A 25,563-nucleotide genomic window follows, 5' to 3' on the forward strand; every position below is an offset into this window, starting at 1 on the left:
CAAGTATGACAGGAGCGCATAAGGGCTTTGTAGCTTTACTGCAGAAGTCGCTGGACAGAAAGCTGCTGACCTTTCACTGCATCCTGCACCAAGAGGCACTATGTGCTCAAACATTTCCTCCGGAATGCACATAAGTAATGAATCTTGTCATCCAGATTGTCAATAAAATAATGGCAAAAGCTTTAAATCACCGTCAGTTCCGTTCGTTACTGGACGAGCTGGAAAGCACATATTCTGATCTCCTGCTGCACAACAAAGTCCGGTGGTTGTCCAGAGGGGAGGTGCTGAAACGTTTTGCTGCATGTCTGGAAGAAGTGAAAACTTTCCTGGGAAGCAAAGGGCTCACATTTCCTGAGCTGGAACAGCCAGAGTGGCTGGAAAAGCTACACTTCATGGTAGACATGACAGCGCATTTGAACACGCTGAACACAGCTCTTCAGGGGAAAGGACGCACAGCCCTGCACATGTTGGAGGAGGTTTTGGCATTCGAGCGCAAGTTGACAGTGCTTGCAAGAGATTTACAGAAAGGTACACTGTCACACTTCCCCAATTTGAGAGAGTTCAAAGAAGCTCACATGATAAATTCGGACTATTTACATTCTGCAATCATCATAATGCAAACATCGTTTGGGAAACGATTCTGTGAGTTCAGAGAGGAAAAAACCACGTTATCCTTCCCAGTCACTCCCCTGAGCCTCGATCCATCCCTGCTGAATACGACTGCATTGGCAGGTGTGAGTCAACCTGATCTTGAGATGGAACTGGCCGACATAGCTGACAAAGACATATGGGTGTCCAAGTTTAAACGCTTGACAGCAGACCTTGAAGATGTTGCCCGTCAGAAGGCCGTTCTTGCTCAGAATCACAAATGGCGTGATATTGAAAACCTCCCCAAACCGGACAAACTTGTGTTCGAAACTTGGAATGCTATCCCCGACGTTTATGTGAACATGAAAAAGTATGCACTTGGAGTCCTGTCGATCTTTGGATCCACATATGTATGTGAGCAGGTGTTCTCCAACATGAACTTTATTAAAAGCAAACATCGCGCACGCCTCACAGATGACAGCTTACGATCCTGCGTAAAGATGAAGGTGACGGCATACAGCCCTGATGTGCAGACACTGTGCACAGAGTTTCAGGAGCAGAAATCACATTAACCAAGTATGATAAATATTTTAATTGCCAATTATTTTGCATATCTTCATATTTTTTCATTGTTCAGTGAAATAGTCCTTTTATTATTCAGGTTGACAGCTGACTGCACGCGCCAGAAAAAGGATGACGGCACACAGAGAGAGGACGGCATTTTTGGTTTGCTGCCGGTGGATAATTTAAGTTCGGCGTTTTTTCATAAATACAAGAAGGACTAAAATAGACTTGAAAGTAACCTTCAACCCAACGTCTTTTTTTCTGAGTTCAAAATGTTTTTGTTGCATGCAGAAATTAATTTCGTTGTCTCTGCAGTAGTTCATTCATCTCATGAATGCCACACATTATAGTTTGTTTATGCATAGCATAAAGGCCAATTGCAAATGCAGTATTATTTCTTTTTAAATCTCAAAAGGGTTTTGTGGCTCCCAGTGTTTTCTTTATTGTGAGAAACGGATCCAAATGGCTCTTTGAGTGGTAAAGGTTGCCGACCCCTGGCCTAGCCTGTATGTCTGACAGCTAATGGTAGCACAAAATCTATTAATTAACCAAATTAACCAAAGTTATAGCATTAGTTATGTTTTCCAGATTCTTGTCATTTATTGTACATGCTACCTTATATTTTCCAGTTTTCAGCTCAGCAACCTCAATTCTGCATATTCTAAGCTAGCTGTAAACCCCCATTTGGCTGCTACATTCCCAGTGTTAGCTAACGCTAGCTAGTCTGTTAACATGAATATTTGCAAGCCTCCAAGCACAGACGTCACACTTTAAATCCTACCTGTTGCCTTTCACCATCCACGTATTTAACTGCTGTTGCATCCCTTGACATGCTATCTCCTTTTCCCTCTTTCTTTTTTATTTTTAGCCACCGACAGCTTTTTTGCTTTATCCATCTTTTTCCACAGACGACAACTCACTACTGTACCTGTTTGCTCAGCGCTCACGGCGCCACCACTCGCGATATTACGAATCCTACTATGGCCGAGCCAAGACCGGACCCGACCTTCAATAGCCCTGGTCTTGGCGTGGCCATAGACATATATAAACGGGAGCGCCCCCCGCTCCCTCTTCTCATCTATGATGGAATCTTATGAGACAGGGCGCCTACTCAAGCCTGTTAGTCCTCTACAATGTTATATAATAACATTGAGGAAATGCAGAAATGATTTAGAAACGCACAAAAGCAGCTACATATAGAAAACACCAAAACAAATATTTTTAACTTTCTTTTTTTTTTTACCATCGCTTTGGCTCCCCCACGGTGCTGCGCCCCTATGCGCCGCATATAGCGCATACCCACTTTTTGCGCCACTGTATGTCTGTGCATCTGCACCTTGACCACCCCCCAGATTTCCCTATTTAGGATAACAAACTTTACCTTGACCTACATTCCCCAAAAGTTTGCTTTAGATAATACTTCATTTGCATATTCAAACATAGGTTGCAGAAAACTAGTAATATAAAATCAGCATGTTTACCCTGTTCACCTGTAGTGTCGTGCAAAATGTATGCAACTTTAAAATACATATCTTTAAAGACTTTTCTCAACATGAGTTTTTCTCACACTCTGAGACAGAAATCTCAACTTCAGTAGTTTACATACACCAAACTTTCTGTTCTGGAAATGTATGCAAATAAGCACATATTTAGTAAGGTAATGCCTCATTTGCATTAAAAAAACAACCACTTGTAATGCATTAAAGAATAGCTTTAATGTAAGTGATCAATTGGGGACATTTCATGGTGATATTAGTTAAACATGTTAACCCTATTCACCTGTGTAGTGTCTCCCCTTAAAAATGTCATGGCATTTCATTTAGGTGAGCCAGTTTCAGGGTCCTGGTTTTGTGCATGCACTGTCATAGCTAAAATGTCTATTGTGAAAAATGTTTCTTTCTGCACTCCAATTTAGAAAATATCAAGATGATGCTTAGGCAATAGTTAAACGAAAGTTGTGACAGGAACTTATGAACTAGGATGAAGAGCTGCTACCCCCAGTTCATAAATAGCTCTCTTATATTCCCCATCTCAACCAAATTCATGTATTTTTTCATCTGCTCAGTTGTGGGACCTCAACTCAGCCACAGGAGGGAGCCTGCATCTCATGTCTCAATCCAACATCTCAACCTTTCAATCTGTTCCAGTAGTTTGCAGCCAAGGGAATGAGTCAGAATATCATGCCACCATTTTTATTTTTTTTTACTTCTACTGTAGTACAGCTCTTCCTTTGATAACAAATGATGGGTTTAATGACCTATGGTGTGCTAAATCTTTGTTCACGTGTGGGTGGAAGTGGGAGGATGGAAGTGCTGAGGAGAGTGATACAGATGAGTGTAGTGGAGCTGATATCTGACAAAATCCTCAGCACTTTAATTTGGAGTTGGATTTTAAGTTCAAAAATACTATTTGCTGCATGGGAGTCAGCTTTCCCATCTCTAAATCTACATGCAGCATAAAGATTAGAGGTAGAGCCACAGCGCTGAAATGGACATAATGTGTAAGTCTCAGTGATTCCAGGTCTCCTTGACAACCGTCACATGGCAACAATCACTCTGTATACAATGTTGTGTTCCCTCTTACACGCAGTGCTCTGTGAGTCCACTTTATATCTCTTTTAGTCCCTTCTCTCCTTGCTGGCATTTGACTATTTTACTACGTACCATCCCCATGGATACAACAACAGCTGAGATTTAACGAACACAACATGAATCAGCAAAATCTAACCCACGGAGTTCTGAATTTGTGTGGTCATGACTTTGTCCAAGGCTTGTTAAATTTATGCTTTTCTCTTCATTGTAATAATAATAATATGATAATGATTGGAAGGCTAGTGTAATAAGAGAACCAACAGAGGCAAACATGCAGTGACTCTCAAGACTCAAAAAAGCTATTTATTTAGCTCTCAAACCTGTGTGGCAGTTAAACATCACTACTACAGTTTATTTACATGTGTTCTACAACAGTATTTTTTATCTTCTTCTCTTTTCGGTTTGGTCTTGTGAACCAAATTTCTATATCATCCTATGGATAAACTAACATCATCATTAAAATTGTTGTCATTCTCCCTGTTTCCCTCTGCTGGATGCACACGATGATCCCTCATAACGTTGTCCCGCCGTCACTCTGGCACCTTCACACCTCCTCCGTTAATCCCTTGTCCACTGCTTGCTCCCTCTCTTCGTTGGTATACTACATCACCTTCCAGCTACCTCTGTTAACCATCTAAGCATCCAGCTCCCCACGGCAAACCGGTCACAGCGCTCCCAGGTCGTGACACGAGCGGGACTTCTGCCTCATGAACTTGCTCACTTCTCGCTCTCGCGGGTACCGGGGCACGAGGCCGGACAGGAAACGTTTGGCACGGGAGGTGATGCTCTCCCGTTGGTTGCCGCTCATGTCCTCCGCACTGGTCCCCGGGGGCCAGGGCGACTGGCCCCTGGTTAGCCGCACCGCACACTCCAGCAGCTCCTGAGTACGGTGGTCCAGAGAGGCAGAGATCTCCAGATACAGACAGTTGAAGAGAGCGGCGCTGGACATGGCCTCTGAGGGAAGAGAACGGGAGGACACGGGAAAAGATGAATAAAAGGCAGCCGTCACAGCTTTTAAGATTACATTTAGGGTGACAGCGACCAGTGGTAAAGTGCTCATGTTATGATCATGTTCAGGTTCATAATTGTATTTAGAGGTTGTACCAGAATAGGTTTACGTGGTTTGATTTTCAAAAAAACACCATATTTTTGTTGTACTGCACATTGCTGCAGCTCCTCTTTTCACCCTGTGTGTTGAGCTCTCTGTTTTAGCTACAGAGTGAGACATCTCACTTCTGTTCCATCTTTGTTGGGAGTCGCACATGCGCAGTAAGTACTGCTAGCTAGTCAGTTGTAGAGTATGAAGGCGTGCCCTGACAGCAGCTAGGTTAGGATTACTAGCCAATCAGAAGCAGAGTATGAGGGTGTGCCACACTAGCAGCTAGGCGAGCATTATAACGTGTGTTAAGTGACCCACGTTTGTCTCTGAAGTAAAGGCTGGACTACAATAGAGCTGTTTGGAGCAGTTTGTGAACAGTGTTTTCTGTTGGAGATGGTAAGTCCCTTTGGGGGGGACTTTGGGCTTTTTCACTTTGTTAACCTATAATGTGCACAAAAAAGATATATAACACATAATATGAGCACTTTAAGCGCAGCAAAGTTAGAGATTCACTGAATCTTTGTAGTTAACTTTGTATGTGTTATCACAAAACGCCATGTTTTACCTCTCCTATTGTTGTTTATGTATTATCGATGGTGCGTTGCTGTGTAGAGAGGAATCTGCAGACACTATTATCACCATGACACAGATTCTAACCCTGATGATGCATGTATGCGCCCCATTACACTGAAGCTGAGATGCTGACATCTACATTTTCACGTATTTCACCCTACATTAGTGTTTACTGACAGCTTCAAATGTCAACGCCAACGGTGAAGATGAACGCTAAAACGGAGGGAAACCATAAGACAGGTGAGGGAAAGGGTAATGTTAAGGAAAAGTTCAGGAGCAACACAACTCATTTCACATATGTGAAGACATTTCGGGTAGTCTCGCATTACCAGACCTTCCTCCACCGCGCTGCGGAGAAGGGTCGGGCTAGTCCACACTGCATTCCGGGATGGGAGGAAAACGTGCTTTGGTTTATTGTTATTTCTTTAAACCAATCACAATCGTCTTGGGCGGGGCTAAGCTCCGGACGGAGCCACGGTGTTGCTACAAAATAGCCTCGGGAAGGAACTTGTTTTGGTGGAACATGTGTGCGTTCAAAAGTAGTTTTAGTCGAAAAACTCAGATTGGACAGATAGTCTAGCTAGCTGTCTGGATTTACCCTGCAGAGATCTGAGCTGCAGTTAACTTAGCATCGCCCAAGACGATTGTGATTGGTTTAAAGAAATGCCAATTAACCAGAGCACGTTTTTCTCCCATCCTGGAATACTGTGCGGACTAGCCAGACCCTCCTCCACAGCGATGTGAAGGAAGGTCTGGCAAAGCGAGACTAGTTTGACACTGACCTGAATGACACCTGGGTACCACTGTCTTAACTTACATAGCATAGAGTTCATAAGCTGGAAATTCCAAAACAGGTAGTATGGTAAGGATTAAAATACGAAAGGTGCACCATACCTTGAGAGGTGACCTCACGCGTGCGAACAAGGTCACTCTTGTTGCCGACGAGGATGATGGGAGTTTGGGGCTGAGTCTCTCTCAGGAGAAGTCGGAGTTGAGCAGTGCGGTGGAAACTCCGCCTGTCAGTGACTGAGAACACCAGCACACACACCTCGCACTGCAGAGCCGACAGGTCCTGAGGAACAGAAGGAGGCAGATACACGGTATGTTTCAACACTGTAGTCGCCATTTAAATATACTATAAGGAAACTGACAGATAAGTCAGTGTATCTCTATGGTTTGATATTTGTAGTAAAACTGAGTTAGCGCAAACTGAAAGCAATCAAATGGGAGATCATCATCACACACAAGAACCAACCAGAATCATTGAGAGTGACACTCAAGTCCAAACTTTTATTTCCAATTTCTCTTGTGAAACTCTCTACTTTCCATCGCTCGCCTAAATATTGCTGTGAAAGCCTCATGTGCAGAATAATAGTGGAAGTGCTGGAGAAACAGCAGACAATTGAGTGCTGTATCTAAGATCCCCAGTGGTTTAGGGGGACATTACTACTGTGGATAGCACCGACTGCAGAACACCTCTAATTCTTTCTGACAAAAAATAAAATAGCCATGAGTGAATCCTTCATATTGTGTAGACTAAACCTCAGCCTGTCTTTAGTTGGAGCTGCCATGGTCCATTGACTTTTTCATTTAATTTGGATTAAGTCCAGAATTGAGCACAGAGCAAAGGCACCTTTTACACTCTAAGGGACCTATTTTAACGATCTAAGCGCACGGCGTGAAGTGCCTGGCGCAGGTGCGTTAAGGGCGTGTCCAAATCCACTTTTGCTAGTTTGACGGCGGAAAAAAGGGTCAAAAGGGTTGCACTTAGTGTCTTCATTAATTCATAGGTGTGTTTTGGGCGTAACATGCAATAAACCAATCAGAGTGTCATCTCCCATTCCCTTTGCTATTATGATGGCGGATTTACACCGTATTATTTTTATTTGTAATACTTTTGCATGTTTGTGTGCTCCTGCGCTTCCCTGTGTGTGTAACAAGCACAGTGTGCGCACGCTGTGCATAAGCCTAGGCACATTTTACTAATTTGCTTTTAAAATAACTGCCCTATTGACTTTAGACCAGGATCCGCTGCCTCAAGATAACAATACGCCCAGAATGCACCTGAACACACCTCCCTGTAAGACCAGCACGGCCATGGGCGCACAGATGGGCACAGGTGCATTTGCTATTTAAACGACGTGGGCGCTGGACGGGAAATTGAAAACTGTGTCGGTCTTGAACTTGCAAAAACACTTGCGTCGGGCTTTGCGGTGCGCCGGGTGCTAGATAGGGCTCTAAAGCCCTATTCGCACCAACCTAGTATTACGTGGGGCCCTCTAGTAATTTTAAATAATTGCTGAGGTCGTCTCTGATCTTAATCCAGTGTGAATCTGCCATGTCAGTAATTTGTAAAAATGTAAATATTCCACCGCAAATTACCTACCAGATTTCGCCAAACACTTGTTATAATATTAGCCCCATGCGAATCAGCATCTGGGTGATTTGGGGTTGTATTGACTGTTTTGGGAATTATAAATGAAAGCTTTGACAGAGCCTTGACATTATATCCGGGGGGATAATGTCAGTAAATTTGAGTAAAATACACTTTGCTTATCCTATGCATAAGCACCGCACGAAACACAAACATGGTGGGGGGATTTCTAAATCGAGTCAAGTAATCAAGTAGAACTTTATTTGTCCCCAGAGGTGCAATTGGTTGTGCCGCAGTGGCAACTGGAATAACACAAGATCAATCAAATACAACATATAATAATAAAAAGTAGTAAAAACGTAAAGTAAAAGCCGTATTTACCAAGTGTGGTTAGGTGGTCAAGCTGATATTACCGTTTTCTATTTGAGTTCAGCAGTGAGATGGCTGAGGGTATGAAGGAACTAGTGACTAGTGGGTATTTGAAACGGGAGCCAGAAGGTGCAGTGGGTGGATGCTGTCAGACAGGATGGACAACTGTATCAGACTTTTCTGTTGAGTACCTGTAATATTGCTACAGACCTTGATCACCTTTATTAAAGATGCAGATGGCAGCATTGCCACAACGACCCGAATGGCTTTGCTCGCATCTTTCTCCGCCGACATTACGGAACTACAACTCAAACTAGTGTACGACCTCAACGTCATCGTTCTCAGCCACTCCCTCTGTTCGCTGATTGGACCGGTAAAAAATTGGCCCGGAGAAATCCGCGCATATACCGTAAACCCAGACGTAGTACTGAAGGACAATTAAAGTTGAGTGGAAGTACGTAGGAGGGCGGAGCCAGGCTAAGACTATCTGTCCAATCTGAGTTTTCTGTTGCATGACTAAAACAACTTTTGAAGGTACACATGTTCCACCAAAACAAGTTCCTTCCTGAGGCTATTTTGCAGCAGCACTGTGGCTCCGTCCACCGGTGAGATTAAAATCCCTACATCATGAAGTTTGCAGATGATATGGTTATTATAGTTAGTATACGGTTAGTCTAACGTTGCCAGACCTTCCTCCACAGCACTGCAGAGGAGTACATTTTCAATCTCACTGCGGCAGTCGTTAGTGTACAGGATGTATAGGAGAGGAGAGAGGACACAGTCCTGAAATCACATGAGGTCCCCTCGTAATACTAGTCTTGTGCGAATAAGGCTTAAGTAAAGATGCGGCCGCAACACTATAATTATAGTATGACAATTACGTATAAGGTGGTTACAGTGTCTCTCGCAACAAATATAGCTCATTATCCACAGAGTAACACATGCAAATCCCCACATCAAAAAAGACAGATTGTGTGATGAGTGTTTTTCTCACACATCCACCTAAATCAAAAAAACATTAATGCAGTCATTTGGCACATCTGCTCTGTGGGCAGCTCACATACTCTCTCTCTCTCACACACATCCACACACAGATGCCTCTGAACTGCACTCGAGGGAAAAGAGGAAAAGGTTTGCAAAACAACCTGATAATGAGCTTTCCTCAACCCGACGCAGCAGATTTATTGTCCTGTTTTTGCCACGGCTGTCCTCTGAGCTTGACATCAATTTTCTCCTACAGTGACGTCAAGTACAATACACAATCCAGTGTGCTCCAGATATACAATATGAACTCATCTAAAATATGCTGCATACGCAATAAGCATCTGTTTATGTATTGTAGTTTCTTCATTTTCTTTTTGTTTACCCTTTTGGTGTTTTACCTCGTCCAATCGACAATATATGTTCCCTTTAATCTCATTTCTTATGCTATATGCTCAAATGTATGTACAGTATGAGGGGATGGATGCTGTTGATTTTTCCTCACTCGGCTAGAAATCCAGGTACTAATATCCCAGCTTATTGCCTGATAAAGCACACACATTATCATGTGTAGCACTTTAGTGTAGCTTCAAATAAAGAAAATGAATTTAGGCTGTAGGAAAAGTAAGTTAAGAATCCAAACTGAAACGGTACATTTTGAGCGCCTTCGGAAAAATAATTCCAAGGACTCGCCAGTCCTCTGGCCCTCTGACAAGATGTATAAATGCCAAAAAGTAACTTAGCACACTCTATACAGCTGCAGAGAGGGCTCAGCGGCCTAATGAGGGAGCAGAGAGCAGGGAGTGTGGGGACGGGGAAGTGTTGTTTGGCTCACCTGTCTCCAGTTGTCATAGATAATGATGGTGCTCTCCTCGTCATCCACGGTGACTATGCGCACGTAACCCTCCCCTAAGCACAGGGAGAGCAGCGGTTAGGACTCACATGGGACATGGGTGCTGTGATTTATTTACCTGCTGCTCACTGTGAAAGCACTCTAGCACTCACTGCATTATACTGCTCTGTAGGGCTGAATGATTTATCGTTTTCAGATAAAGTTGTTTACAGAAATGTCCTATTTTCAGTGGATTTTTCTTGGCAGTAGCTCAGTCTGTAGGGAGTTGGGTTTGGAACCGGAGGGTCGCTGGTTCAAGTCCCCATCGGACCAAAGTATGGTGGTGGACTGGTAGCTGGAGAGGTGCCAGTTCAACTTCTGGGCACTGCCAAGGTGCCCTTGAGCCAGGCACCGAACCCCCAATTGCTCAGAGCGCCTTTCCATGGGCAGCTCCCTCACTCTGACATCTCTCCATTAGTGCATGTATAAGTACTGAGCATGTGTGTGTAATTCAGACCTGTGTGTAATGTGTGTAATAACAACAGAGTGAAAACATTGGAAATTCCCCTTGTGAGATTAATAAAAGTATAAATTATAAATTAACATGGTCATAGAAGGTCCAATATGTAGCTAAAAAATAAATAAATCGCAAGTTGAATCTTAATCGCAATATCTGGCAGAGAACTTAGATTTTTTTTTCCACCCAAATCGTTGAGCCTTACTGCTCTGCATTAGTCCAGTCAAACCCACATCTTTGTACCTTCAGAATCCACAGACGCAGTCCTGTCCATGTCCCCAGCGAGGGCGATGGCCAGAGAAGACTTCCCCACGCCGTTCTGCCCCAGCAGGGCGATCCTGTAAGGCCCATCAGGTCTGCCCTCCACAGCCACAGTCACAGTGTCCTCCAAGGCTGGGCTGAAGCTGATTGGTGAAGCAGAAGGTCCAGCTGCACCTGACGTCCAATCGCAGTCATCGTGGACAGCTTCTTCTCGTCTGAGCTGGTGCTTTATAGGCAGAGGAGTGCTTCCTCTACGAACGGTCGGGGACCAGGTGCTGGGCAGAGTCATTCTGTCACACTGGAGGAGAGAGGGACATGGAGGGACACTGTCTTCATTGTATAACATGTAAAGCTAGTCTGTGTTCACATATGGTGTTTCTAATATAATACTAAAAAAGCCAGCACAAACGCAAAGCCTTTGCATGATGTTGTGATACTGCAGCTATTTAGTATTTAGCACCTTTAAAAATCAGGGCGCTTGCAGCAGAGGCAATGATATCCTGTCTTTTCGTTGCTGGTATAAAGCTTCAAAAACACTAAATCCTACAATTTCCATAGTACAACTCCATAGTGTCTTTGCTTCTTAAATCCTACCATCTTTTAAACTTCACGCTCCATAGTTTTTTTTTCTCCCTATAACAGAGGCTTTCTGTGCCCAATCCAAAACAACTACTCTGATGACATCATCAGGGTAATTTCCTAATTCAGAGTCACTACAGTTTAGTTTTAGTTTTGAAAGTTTTTTCAAAAATTAAAATTTCTTAACATGAATCCAATATATTATTAGCAAATATAAATGATCACTGATGATAGACTTACTTGCCTATATGGTAGTCACTAAGATAGCCATCCACAAGATTATTTATAAAATCATGCCAAAAATTATTTTATTGGCTTAGTTTTCTGTGCAAAAAAGGTATGTATAAAGGCTTTAGGCCGCCCTATACATTATTGTAGGCCAAGTTTAATATGCAACTTCGTTTTATACTATGATATGTAGTAGAGGGTTCCTGCTCCGTCTCTCTCAGTTAAGGGGTCCTTGGCCTAAAAAAACGTTGAAGACTTCTGTCCTAATTACATTGACAAAGCTCCTCCACAGACACAGAAAAAAACTTTTTTTTGATATGCTGAGTAGTCTCGCATAGCCAGACCTATCTCCACTGCGCTGGAGTAAGGTCTGGCTACACCTGTTTATCATTCTGGGATAGGGGAAAAAAACGCTCTGGGTTGTTTGCATTTTTTTTAAACAATCACAATTGTCTTGGACGGTGCTAAGGCCCGGATGCAGCAGTGCAAAATAGATAGCGGAGATAGCGTAAAGAGAGGAGAATGCCTGACATCCATGAGAGATTGCTGGATGTCTTTATCCCAGCACTGTACATCCGGTAGTAAGAGCAAACAGTTAACTATTTACACACATAACACACATATGGAGCAACATTAGCATTCATTTGGACTCATGTTTGTGCAAATCCAACATGCGCTCTCCTTTTAGCTGTTTTGGTGTCCACTAACTCTTAAGGGAAACATCTTTTTAGATGTTAAATGGTCCACTTTGTCTGCCGTATGGTAGCTTACAGTGGGGTTTTACAGCTGCTTTTGTAAAAAGCGCTGCGTAGCCTATCTGCATCCGAAAACAATGCTTTGAGATGGGTGAGAGTGAACCCAAAAAGTAAAGTATTGGGTCAAAGCCAAATACATTTAAAAAGCTGCATACAGCTGAGGGGAACAACAGAGTCAGGTGATAGTTCTGTGTGGGTTTATCACTAACAACACCTTTCACATTAAACATTATCATTTAATCCATTGTTATTATAAAAAAATTAACTAAAACCCTTTTAATGACGTTTCAATGAGCAAAAATATATTCATTTAGCCAAAAGTTGGATTTAGTGATTAAAATGAGAAACTGACTCAAATGCAGGACACCCCTCCCTGCACCAGCACCACCACTTTGGCTAAACACACGCGCACACACACACACAACTAAATGCCTAACTTTAACCCTTACCCTCCCCCTAACCATAACCTAATGCTATCCCTAATCCTAAAACCAAGTCTTAACCGTCAAACAGCCCTTTAAACTTGTGGGGTCCAGCATTTTGGCCCCACAAAGCTGTCGGGACCCCACGAATGTAGTTAAACAAGAACACACATTTACGCGCACACACACACACACACACACACACACACACACACACACACACACGCGCAGACTCACACGCGCGCGCGCGCACGCACGCACACACACACACACACACACACACACACACACACACACACACACACTATATGTAATAATTTAGCCCCAAAACCGGATTGGCTAATTGAACACTGGATATTAGAGCTGTCAGCCCCAAGCTCGCGCAGCCCGGTGCATCTTACCCATGATCTTACCTTGGCCGCCTCCTCGTCATGGAGCCTGTCTTCGGGCACATCTGTCGGCATCTGCAAACTGAAATCAAAACAAGCGACAATAAGGACTCCCGCCCCAACGCACAGCAACACACCCAACTCCCCCCACACACACACACACTCACTTTAAGAACCCCAGCCCGAGCAGCACGGTATGATCGCTCACCTGTCACGCGGCTCTCTCGGCAACCAAAAAGTAAGCACGGTCTCTTTCTCTCTCTTTCTTGTCTCTCTCGCTCTCTCTCTCTCTCTCTCTCTCTCTCTCTCTCTCTCTCTCTCTCTCCTGCACTCTCTCCCTCTATTGAAATCTGTTTCTACCTCTCTCTACTAGCTATGTCACTCTGTCTCCTCAGGTTAGGGCCCAGGTCCAGTTCTGCAGTCAGCACCGTCATTCATCACCGCTCTCTCTCTCTCTCTCTCTCTCTCTCTCTCTCTCTCTCTCTCTCTCTCTCTCTCTCGCTCTCTCTCTCCAAACTGACAATGACTCACTGACTTGACAAGTATGCTTCTCCAGGTTTGGATTTTCTGCAGAGGAGAGATTGAAACTAGCGACTAGCGAGTGTTAGCTCAGCAGTAAAAGTAAAGCAGTTGTGACGGAAGGCAGGCAGGCAGGCATACAGGCAGGCAGATAGGCAGGTAGGCAGACAGGCAGGCAGATAGGCAGGTAGGCAGACAGGCAGGCAGGCAGGCAGGCAGGGAGCAGTACTGTGGAAAGATGCTCAGTGTCACGAAGCTCTTATTGACCTCTTGAAGAAGGATGCGATATGAAAAGTGGCCGCTAGTGGGCAGCCCAACACAGGTCTTCTCCTCACTAATTGGCTGTGTGTGTGTGTGTGTGTGTGTGTGTGTGTGTGTGTGTGTCTGTGCGTGCGTGTGTGTGTGTGTGTGTGTGTGTGTGTGTGTGTGTGTGTGGGGGGGTATTGATTTGAAATAGGTCATGTTTGGTAGACAGAGGCATGACAACCAACCTACCTACCTACCTGCGTCTCTGAGTCTGTCTGTCTCTATTCTGTTGAGGACACACATTACCTTTTCAGTGGCTCATTTACATTTTATGAAATCAAGTCATTTCTAGTCCCTGGTCCAAGGAGTGTGTTTGGACATGTTTTCTGTCAAAATGTGAGTGTGTCCATGAGCTGCGGTGCGTCCCTCCCACACAAAGCCACAATAGACTCCGGCAGTGAGCAGCCAGGGCGCTATTATAGTCCTAATCCCGCTCCTATTATACAGGCCAGAGAGAGAGCGAGAGACATAGAGAGGGAGGTAGAGCTGAAGATGAGGTCATCCCAAACAGTGCACACCCAGGGTCACTGCCTCACTATAGAGGGACAGAGATAAAGAGAGGGATGGAGCAGGGCATGGGGGCTGCAGGGCGAGCTGCAGAGAAAAGGCCTGCGGAAGACTGAAAGTGGCAGATGCCCAGATACGTGAATGGAAAAGAGATAAGGTTAAAACCTGTATGGAAGGTGCACAATAACACAGCATGACAGGGACGGTAAAGTACTTTGTTTATTTCATGTGCATATGAAACCACACTACAACAGGAGCAAGAAACCATGATAATGGCCATCATATTTGTAATAATGTTAATTCTAATCACAAATGGGTAAAATAATGAACTGTAGGAAAGTAAAAATACACGCTAATGGAATAAAACCAGTAAAGTAAAATAATTAGAATCAGTACATAAATAAACAATAAATACTGAATAAATAAGTGAATAAATAAACAATTTATTGAACCTACACCCAAACAAAATAAATACCTCTAATGCATGAACCCTGGCAAAGATTCCATGGGACAGTTAAGAAGGTGTGTCTCCACGAAGAGATTTCTTTTTTTGTTTTTTTTTTAATCCCTGCACCGTTAATTTTCTGTTGCATCCGTAGCCCACAGTACCCGAGTCCACAGTGACCAGCTCTGTGGTGCTGCATGTTGCATAAATATGGTGACCGTCCCTGTAACAGAGGTGTTCAATTTGCCCAAAAATAGCCTCTCTTGTCTGGAGAACTGGACACAACCACACAAATCATGCCACACTCTTTTTGCCTGCTGCAATGGGTTGTTTCCTCTCTTTCACCATATGCGGTCGCTTTAGTTCAGCATACTACCAGCTCTCTGTATGTAAAAAAAAATAAATAAATACATTTTGGAGAGCAAACGGCAAGTCTTTCCTGTCACTGTTAATGGCTGAAAGTCGCCATTTCTAACTAGCAAAAGGTAGATTTCTTTGGTAAAACACGAGAGCAATATCCCCACTATTCATATAGCACAATCACTGGAAGGTCCCCATGAAAGGTATCCTTGTACATTCTTTAATCTAGGATTCTTAACTTACAAAGAATAACAAGTCTTGGTGAGCTTAAACACTTTGGTAGGCAACTGTGAAATGTTAGCTGGCAAATACAACTGCATGCCGTGGATACTTTATCCAAGCCCATACCACTCCACATCCAGCACCACTGCACTACTCAGACCTCTGCAGCTTTAGCAGCGTATTATGAAAAAAACACACACAACTACAGTTTGAGCCTCACACTCATTTGGAGAGTACATTGCAGCTATATAATATTGCATAGATAATATGTTCAGCAGTGTCAGGGACTATGGATACGTTTTAATGCAAGATAAAGCTTTTTCGATCCATTTTTCATAGTCTTATTTTTCTGCTGGTGCACTCTCAGCCAGTTTTTAACTATCATTCACAGTGAAGTAAGAGCAGTCCACAAAGCAGCCTAGAGCTGAGAGTCTAACCCTATGAATTAGCAGTCAATTCCCCTTTAACTCAAGAGTGGATTTCACAGTTGTATCGCCCCAGAACTGCCTGCCAATGTCTCTCGTTCACTTTCTCGCACAAACACACACACACACACACACACACACACAAACACACAAGCGCACACACACACACACACACACACACACACACACACACACATCCTTGTTTTCTTCTCCAAGTCTGATTACTCATCATTGATTGATTGCTCCACATTGGCTGGTTTCTCATTCCTGTTTTCTTTCTTCCTCTCCCTGTGGGTTCAACTCAGAGGAAGTAGTCAGGGGGCGGGGAAGGTGGGTTGCTGGTGCGGGGAGGTGGGGCGTCGCCGCCGATGCCGTGGTTCGTACTGAGGAGCTTCTCGTAGCGAGCCTTGTAGGCGTCTCTCTCCCTCAGCACTCGAGTCAGCTCACACTGTAGCTGATCCAACTGAGGAGGAGAAAACAGCTTTTGCTGAGCCACAGTGCAAAGCTGTCCACTTATTACTCATGCCATAAAGTTCCAGATATGTAAGGGAATTTAGGATTGTCTGAATTTCCAAATCAAAGAGGGAATTCGGGATTAAGTTTGGGGTCAGAAAAAGCTTGGATGAAATATCAAGCTTGTCAGTGGGAGTCATAAACGCGAGACTGTCCTTCCCCCGAAAAAACGCCCACATAAGTTGTTTGTCGAAGCTGCAATTATGACTCATGTTTACATTTATAATGGCGCTGCCGTTTAGTGGCTGTAGTAGTTATAACGGTTGCAAAGCAGAAAAAAAGGTGACGAAGTATAAGAGCGCCAATATTCGGCAGGAGGTAGGTTGGTGTGGTGCATGGGTCAAACAAACAAAGGCCATTCATCCAGGAGAGCGGGGGTTGGTGTCCTGTTTCAAAATAAAAGTAAACGGTTAGTTGTTTTAACTTAACGGAACTACGGAGCTACGTCACGTTACACGTCACGTGGGTAATCGGAAGTAACTTAAAGTGGCCATATTATGCTAATTTCAGGTTCATAATAGTATTTTGAGGTTCTACCAGAATAGGTTTACATTGTTTAATTTGTTGTACTGCACATTGCAGCAGCTCCTCGTTTCACCCTGTGTGTTCAGGTCTCTGATTTAGCTACAGAGTGAGGCATCGCACTTCTATCCCATCTTTGTTGGGAGGCGCATATGCTCAGTAGCTAGGTAAGGATCACATCAGCTAGCTGTTTGTTTCTACAACTTCAGTCAACAAGGCAGGATTAGCCTGGAGACTTCTTCTAAATGAGGGCGCACTTCCAACTTTGCGTGGAATACCTGCAGAACAGGGACATGGAAGTAGTTCTTTTGTAGATTATGGTGAACTAGTGTGTGTTGTAACAGTGTTTTGCCATTCAGAACGAGCTAGCATGCTAGCGCTAGCAGAAATAGCTATCTCACTCAAAACAGCATGGATATGTTTTTTTTTTCCAAGTTTGTGCATGTGGAAGCACCAGAGACACAAAATAACAACCCAAATCCCAGAAAAAGTAATTTTTTCATAATATGAGCACTTTAATGTCTGATTTTAACCCAAACCACAATCTTTTTCTAAACATAACAATGTCGTTTTTTTTTGTGCCTAGACCCTACCAAACCACGACCGTTTCACAACGTTAATGGTGGTTTTAAAAGGGCAACCGTTACGTTCTCTGGTTTTGATGTGAAGGTAGTAATTCCTGCCACCGCTAGAGGTGCTTATTTATGAAACGCTCATGTGGGTCTTATTCAGGGCTTTGAATTGACACCCGCCAACCCACCAAATGTGGGTAAAATATTACTTTGGCTGGTAACATTTTAAAGTTACTAATTTGGCCGGTGATGAATGAAGCGAAGCGTCTGTTTGAATTGAAACATAATTGAAAAGCAGGCTGCAGAAATGTTTCCAGATTGGTCTGTTTTGCGGCAAGAAATTTGCGCAGTATTGTGTGTGTCATAGTGAAACATAGTCTTTATCCGGCAACACTGCTCGTAGTACAAATCCTACATTTCCCATGAACACTGTGTTGTGACGTGTCATATAACCGCAAGCTACGTGCGTAGCAATTACAAGCTACGCTGAAACAGAGAAGACAAACAGAACGGAGCCAAGCAAATCAGAGGAGCTGAAAAGTAACTAAATAAAGTTAGTTAAGAAAAAAACAAACATGGCTAGTGGAAAATCTGATTGGCCGGTAACTTTAAAAATCTACTAGCCGTGTTGGCTGGTGATAATTTAAAGCCCTGGTCATATTAGAGGGTAGGAATAAACGACATATGATTTGGAGGACCGGTATGGAAAGCCAAACACGTGTTGTTTACGTGTTGTTTACATGTTGTTTACGTGTGAGAAATCACATGTATTTGAACTGTTTGGCTTTCCACAGCATGTTGACGCAAGCATGTACGTGTAGGCCTACCTGTTGTGTGAGCACATGTTTCTCTGACTCCAGAGCGTGGCGATGCTGTAGGCGCTTGTAGCGGCAGGACTGGGCATAGCCGCGGTTCTTGAGCGTGCGGCGTTTCTGCTTCAAGCGCACCACCTCATCCTTACTCACTCCCCGCAGGTGTCGGTTCAGCTCCCGCACTGACAGGCTCACCAGCTGCTCATCAGAGAAGCGGTCATTCACCCCGCACTGCCGAGCAGATGGAGGGAACACACAGAGATGCTGGAGTTTAATGTTGATTGGCAATTTGCTGGAAATGATTGATGAGTTAGAAATGGATGTAACCATAAATATATGAGATGACTCATGTCTCGTGTGATATGACTGGTGGACATGTGTTATACTGTGTGTGTGTGTGTGTGTGTGTGTGTGTGTGTGTGTGTGTGTGTGTGTGTGTGTGTGTGTGTCTGAGAACATTTCGGCACCACGTGTCCATAATCTGTCATGTAATCTGACTAAGTGTGGGCGACAGTTATCAGGATTAGGCACAGCAATAATAGCCGATATTATCATAAGCTCACAGTGTGCTCCACATAGAGATCCACCCAGACATCTTGATCAACCAGAACACAGATGACAACGTTTATTTAGCTACCTAATTAAAATCACATTCGGCATTTAAGCCTTTTTTCCTTAAAGCACCTTTGGTCATTTAAAGTGTTAGTTCTTGTTATTAGTTCTTGTTCTTATCGTTATTAATCATTATTTCAATTGGTTTAAAGATTAGGAAATGACTTGTGGAAATGTTTGAAGCTTGTTATAAAAATGTCTGTGAAAGACCTTTTGGATGTGTAAGATCCAAAATAAAAAAATACACCAATAACCCCCTTTTTAGCATTTATAAGCAGAACATAAACATTTAATAAAACACTATAATGCAGTCGTAAGCAGATATAAGTTTATTAATGTATTTGTCGACAACTTTAACTCCTGTCGGCACAAATAAGTGGGGGCAGGTGTGCAGTATGAACAGATAATGAAGAACAATATAGTAAAACACAGTTAATAATATAAGTGCTGACAAATTCTACACATTAATAAACACCTAAAATATGTCCTTTTATATGATTACAACTACATTATAGTGTGTTCTAAACCATGTATTAACAGTTTATATAGTGCTTATGAATGCTCAATGGGGGTTGGAGGTATAATGCAATGTCTTTTCATGGGAAATCAAGACTTTGCGCCCTCAAAGACAAAGATTTAGCGTCACTTATTGTTGCCATGCAGAGAGCGATCCCTAAAGTAATGCTTCAGATAGACAGAGACATTAATAACCATATTATAATGTCCTAATCCTAATCCTTCATTACACAATCCCGCTCTCCTTCCGCTCAGCCCTCTAACCCTAACTGTCACTGTTCAATTCTTTCACCTCCAAAAATCTCCCATGTTGTACTAAAAACCTACCTTTTCAGTCCCGCCTTTTAATAATCAACTTCTTTATTCCTTTTCTTTATCTACTAATGGTCTTATTTATTATTATTATTAATATATATATATATATATATATATATATATATATATATATATATATATATATATATATATATATTTTACAAAAAGTTTTTTGTAAGTTTAATAATTTGTATTAGTTGTTTTTATTGTACTTATTTATACATATGTATTTTATGGATTGTTTTTAACAATCTACAAGGTTATGTACTTATTAGCCACTTTTATTTATTTATATATTTAAGTATCTTTTGGTTTTTAAGTGTCATGCCTCTGGTGTTTCCTCACTTATGATGACGTTTCCTCAGCTTGGTTCCTGTTTTTAGTGAATTAATTTTTCTTCAATTTAGGGATGGGTGAATGAATGGGGCTGGAGGGTGGGGGTATTGTATGAAGCACTTTGTGCCACATTTACGTGTATGAAAAGTGCTGTTTAAATAAAGATTGATTGATTGATGAACGCTTCCCGTCTAGCATCCATCTATCTCAACTAATCCGCACTGATGAGTCTGAAGTGTGTACCTGACTCATCTGCGGGTGGTGATGATGGTGATGGCTGCCATGCATGGGGTGGTGCGGGTGGTGCTGATGATGGTGATGCTGGTGGTGATGAAGGCGGCCCTGAGGACTGAGGGGTTGTGGGTAGGGAGCTGAGGAAGCAGTGGCGTTGGGGAGCGAGGAAGGGGCCGATGAGAGGAAGACGAGCGGGCGATGGCACATGTCTGTCCCTTTGGGGCAGGAGATGTCAGCTCCGCTGTCGCTGCTGGAGTCTCCCAGGTTGCTGCTCGAACTCTGAGAAAGGCCTGGAAACTGAAGGGGGGGGGGAGGCGGAGAAGATATAAGTCAACTGTGACAACATTCTGTATAAGAAAGAAAAATCATAAAGTAAAAATGACTGTTGATGACTGTGATTGTTACCAGGCCCGTATCCAGGATTTTAGCAAGACTGAGGTCCACATTATTATTATTTTTTTCCTGCTCTAAATTAGCAGGAAATTTAAGAGAAGTTTGGAGATCAACTATGGTAAAACAGTAGCTTCAGATGCGAGACTAGTTGAAACTATATATCCAAAAACCACTGCCTTGACCAAAGATTGTATAGTTACGACAAGATAATCCACTTCACCGCCTACTCAGTCACCCACAACCCATAGGCACTGACGGTGATGATGATCAGACAGAGGAACAAGTCGTATCTTGGCGTTTTTTATTGGAGGCAGTTATATCACTTTATTTCTCTTTTGGGGAAAATATAATACCGAGGTCCTGACCTCGGTGTCCTAAATGGTAGATACGGCCATGATTGTTACCTGTGAGTTGACAGCTGCAGCAGCTGAGTTCAGTAAAGCCTCCACAGCATCCTCACAGCCCAAAAAGCCATTGGCGGGCCCCTTCTCTCTATCCCCTCTCTCTGGTACTCCTCCCAGGGCCCCCAGCAAAGTGGCGGGCCCTGTCACCTCCCCTCCAAACTGTTGCTGCAGCGCTGCCAGCCAGATGAGGTCCTCCAGCGAGGCCGGGGTGGGACCCTGAGGCCCGCCGTGGGCCGGGCTGCCTTCTACGTTCCCCTGAGAGCCGGAGCTGATGCCGGAGGTGAAGCTGTTGGAGATGGAGAGGGGGAAGGAGATGGAGGAGGATGACGAAGAGAGGGAGGAAGAGCCCGAAGGCGGTGGGTGTGCATCGCTGAGCGTCGGCGAGGGTGGCAGGGAGTTGTAAGGGCTGGAGCTCAAACTGGAGTCCTGGGGAGGGTGGCTGGTGTACGGAGAACTGGAGGGGTCTTGGGGGAGGCCAGATTTGGGATACACACATGGTGGAGCGAGCGGAGGAGTGTCAGATTTCACCTCAAACTTGAGGAGGTCAAAGTCGTTTAGGTACTCCATGGCCAGAGGGCTGGGGGGGAGAGGGGGCATGGGGAGGGAGGGAGAGGACATGGCGTCTGCTGCTGCTGCTGCTGCCGGTAGCTTCAACAGGGTTGTTCCGTGTGTCAGGATTGTTGGAAAGTCCACTCCTCTGCCTCAGTGCAGCTCATAGACAGCAGCAGTGTTGGTGTCAGGAAGTAGACTGCTGGGCGAGTCTCCTCTGTGAGAAACCTTCCGTCCCGTTGTCCTTGTCTCTGTTTCTTTTGTCCTGAAGGAAAGATGGATAAAAAGAAAGGGTTTGGGAAACAGGGGCAAGAGAAAGGAATGGCGTTACACATTTTCAGGTATAAATCCATTAAGAAGACTAAAAACTAAAGCCTTTTTGGTACCACTTACGGTTTATAAGCTGCAACTAATTTACTTTTATTAATTATTAAAAGAGTAGTACACCAATTTAGCATAAGATCGTGGGACTCTCCATGGACAGTTAAAAACAATTGCAGCAGCAGAACCAGAGATATCGTCTTTTCTTGCCAAAACCTGCCGCCTACATTACCCACAATGCAACTTGACCACAGACAGTTCTGTTGCACACCGGAGGGTGTTATGCATAGGCAGTTAAAGAAACAGACCAACAGATCCCGTGTCTCTGGACGGACACCAGTAAAGGATATTAGAAGTCACTTTTCCGGTGCTGGCTGAGCGTTACTGAGCAGCCTCCAACTGAGCTCGAAGACGTAAATGTGACGTGAGCAACCTGTCTGAAAGTTGTAAGTCTTCTGGTAGCTGTGCCAAGAAAAATCTCAATCATTCCCAATCTTGCAGAGACAGAGAGTGTAGGTATATGTGAGGAGATAATATGGGCACAGGCTAATTATTGCTAACTAAAATGCTAGTTAAGATTAGTAATTTAACTTAAACAGCTAATGTGAGTCGAAACTGCCTGCGAGCTTTTCCTGTACTATACAGTAATTCTACTACGTGACAGTAAATCGTGTGGTTATGACACAATCGTTAGCCTATTTTTATAAAAGCGTCTGCTACGGAGCCATAACGTGAGGTACAAGGTAATGGAGCCTTTTATACATTGTCATGTTTCTTTAGAAATAAACAATGGACAAATAGAGTCTTTAAACGCTTCAGATGTAAAGTTATTCGCTGACAAAGTCACGTCAAAATGAATGGCAGTCAATGGAATGCTAACGGGAGGTGAGTGCTTGTTAGCATCAAAATGGCGCCATAGGAGGTACGCAGTGCAGAGAGGCTTACCCCCCTTGGTGTTATGCTATGTTGGTAGCAGCTAATGCAGCCGCTACAGTGGTCTGGCAAGGTCCCTTCTTTCCAACTCCACCCCCCTCACATTTGTTTTCATTCTCATAGTCTTTAGCACCAACCAATGCTCACTTGAGGACATTCATCAGACTTCATGCCCCTCCCTCTGGAGACACGAAAGGCTTTAAACAACTTTTTTTCCACATATACAGAAGCACTTCCTAACACCTGTAACACCTTTGTTGTGTGCAATTGGTGGAGTTTCCTTTTAATCATTCACTAATGCTTTACAGATAAGTTATAAGCCATTAATAAGACTAGCTTTCTGGTTGCCAGATTGTGGACAATCCTCCCCCAGCATTATACTTGCTTTGTCCTTTTGGCTGATTCTTATAATTTAATCAGAAACCACCCTTAAATAAACTGTTTGACCAATAGAATCCATTCATTAACAACATAATAACATATTACAGTGAGTTAATTTAAAAGTCCATTTCATTGTACTTCCTAATGAATTAAAGAGCTAGCTAAAAGAAAATGGCTTATAGCTGATCTAAGCAAAAGTAAATGATTGATTAGCCATTAAAAAATTGTGAAGCCGTATCAGAAAGTGGTACCCATTCATTATTCAGGATATTTGTTTAAAAAGCTCATCTCATGTTATATGGATTGTAATAGAAAAATAATTATCAAAATCACAACCAGGTTCCAGTTAGTCGTGTTTCCTCACAGTTTCAGTTTCAGAGATGTTCGTATTACAAATGCCTCAACAGAAAGGTCATTCTGACTTTGTTCAACATGAAGTTAGACCGTGAGAGTCTGTGTCAGGACCATTTGTGGGTTGTATTAAGACACTAAATGAATCCCCCCCCCACACCCACCACCTTATACACAATGTGTAGGACTGTAAACGCATACACACTTACATAAATGTGCATGTTTACTTGCACATGCAAAAGTTTGTGATGTGAACAGACAAACCAGAACTTTGTGAGATCACTAAACTTTTGCATTGCACTTGAAACTTCATAATTTGTGCCCCCGCGTGTTCAACAAGTGCAATTTTTGTTGCTTCATTTTTATAAAAGTGACAAACAATAAACCTCACATTGCTTCTCTCTAGCCGGAAAGGCCAAATCTCATCTGTGAAAGGGAGGACTAACAGAATGTCTGTTTAAAAAAATCTCTCATTTTCCGCCTGCCAAGTGTTGTGCTCATGTCTATGTAGAAGCAATTGCAGTTTATTGCACTAATGTAATCACACACACACACACACACACACACACACACACACACACACACACACACACAATATAGATATAGCCTGTAATATTTCCAGAAAAATCTGCCTATACTGGACACATAACTGGATGAAGCGCAAGAGGGCCTAATCATTTTAGACAGAATGGGAATGTATACTTCAAAGTGGTATAGTTAAAATAGAATATAGAATAACTATGCTATTTTCAATATGACAAATTTGTGTAACATTCATCTCACAATTCAAACCATTCACACACAGTTGAACAAAGTGAAAAGACCAAGTATCTCCTGAGAATATCAATGAAAAGTTCAATATTAGGCTATGAGTATTATATAGTGGTCACTACATCAAAGAAAGCCGTAGAAGAGCAAAGCTATTTTCTTCCAACAACACTGATTACAGACCTTCAAATATAACTGGTGTTAGTATTAAAATTAACATCTCACTAAAAGTCCACCTTTGACAAGTTCCTGTGCTGCACAGCTCATTAGATTTGCCTCCCGTGGTTCAAAATGGATTGTAAAAGAAAGCAAACAGTGACATGGCTCTATGGAGGCCTCAATCTGGCTCTGGACCAGAGTCACGGCAAAAAGCCAGCTAAAAAAAGAGGAACACATACAGGCATGAGAGAAAAAAGTAGAAGGAAAGATAAAGGCCTGACATGAGAGACATGAGAGTCAAAGTGAATGAAATGATCTTACCGTCGGTCATAGAGATGAAGGATGGTTTGGAGCTCTTTTTAACATTCCCCCACCACACGCACACACACAAAAATAATCAACTGACTGGTTGACTGACACGTTTGGAAAGAGACACAGAGGAAACAGAGAGTGTGCGTGTGTGTGTGTGTGTCTGTGTGTCTGCATGTGATTGTGTATAGCACTCTGTCACTGAGTGCCACTGCCCCCTTTCTTTCTCTCTCTCCCCTCTGCTGCAAATCCCCATTTGCAACAATCTCTCTCTCTCTTTCTCTCTCTCTGTCTGTCTGTCTCTCTCTCTCTCTCTTTCTCTCTCTCTCTCTCTCTCTCTGTCTCTCTCCCCCCATATCCCTCTCTCATGGTTCACAGGCATGTTAACACTGGCAATGTCTCTCTCTCTCTCTCTCTCTCTCTCTCTTTCTCTCATACACACACACACATGCACGCACACACGCACGCACACACACACACACACACACACTTACAAATCCCCTCTCACTCCATCTGATGCCGCATGTTATTCCTCTCATGAAAGGTACAAACATTTTACACTTCTAGCACAGAGCTTCACACACACACACACACACACACACACACACACATCATCATCATCATCATCATCATCATCATCATCATCATCATCACAGA

General features: G+C 43.2%; 2 protein-coding genes across 4 annotated transcripts; both read right to left on the reverse strand.

Annotated features, from left to right (window-relative positions):
* Window positions 1-4,031: 4,031 nt before the first annotated feature.
* On the reverse strand, window positions 4,032-13,768 carry LOC114561906 (GTP-binding protein REM 2). Of its 3 annotated transcripts, none has more exons than XM_028588064.1 (6): window positions 13,658-13,768; window positions 13,147-13,204; window positions 10,732-11,047; window positions 9,975-10,048; window positions 6,310-6,487; window positions 4,032-4,697 (listed from the first exon to the last, which is right to left on the reverse strand). In XM_028588064.1, exons 2-6 carry the CDS (start codon window positions 13,195-13,197, stop codon window positions 4,408-4,410), a joined length of 909 nt encoding a protein of 302 aa, XP_028443865.1. In that variant the 5' UTR covers window positions 13,198-13,204; window positions 13,658-13,768; the 3' UTR covers window positions 4,032-4,407. The 3 variants fall into 3 exon arrangements, with proteins under 3 accessions (XP_028443865.1, XP_028443864.1, XP_028443866.1); XM_028588063.1 differs by lacking the exon at window positions 13,658-13,768 and adding an exon at window positions 13,331-13,553; XM_028588065.1 differs by lacking the exon at window positions 13,658-13,768 and adding an exon at window positions 13,290-13,315.
* A 2,439-nt stretch (window positions 13,769-16,207) lies between these two features.
* nrl (neural retina leucine zipper) lies at window positions 16,208-21,735 on the reverse strand (the record flags this gene model as incomplete). Its single annotated transcript, XM_028587600.1, has 4 exons — window positions 16,208-16,369; window positions 18,341-18,556; window positions 20,348-20,635; window positions 21,136-21,735. Coding segments are annotated over 4 exons (1,266 nt in total), but the record flags the coding sequence as incomplete, so codon positions are not given.
* Window positions 21,736-25,563: the final 3,828 nt, after the last annotated feature.

The sequence above is a fragment of the Perca flavescens genome, chromosome 9 (genome assembly GCF_004354835.1).
Source record: "Perca flavescens isolate YP-PL-M2 chromosome 9, PFLA_1.0, whole genome shotgun sequence".
Taxonomy (NCBI): Eukaryota; Metazoa; Chordata; class Actinopteri; order Perciformes; family Percidae; genus Perca; species Perca flavescens.

What these genes read in the sequence shown, in the direction of transcription:
- LOC114561906 (XM_028588064.1), bottom strand. Translation starts at nt 13,197, where the DNA reads ATGCCGACAGATGTGCCCGAAGACAGGCTCCATGACGAGGAGGCGGCC. An exon ending in TGCGTCTGTGGATTCTGAAG is followed by an intron (nt 10,049 to 10,731) that starts GTACAAAGATGT and finishes CCCTGTGCTTAG; the next exon opens with GGGAGGGTTACGTGCGCATA. An exon ending in GCGTGAGGTCACCTCTCAAG is followed by an intron (nt 4,698 to 6,309) that starts GTATGGTGCACC and finishes CTCTTCCCTCAG; the next exon opens with AGGCCATGTCCAGCGCCGCT.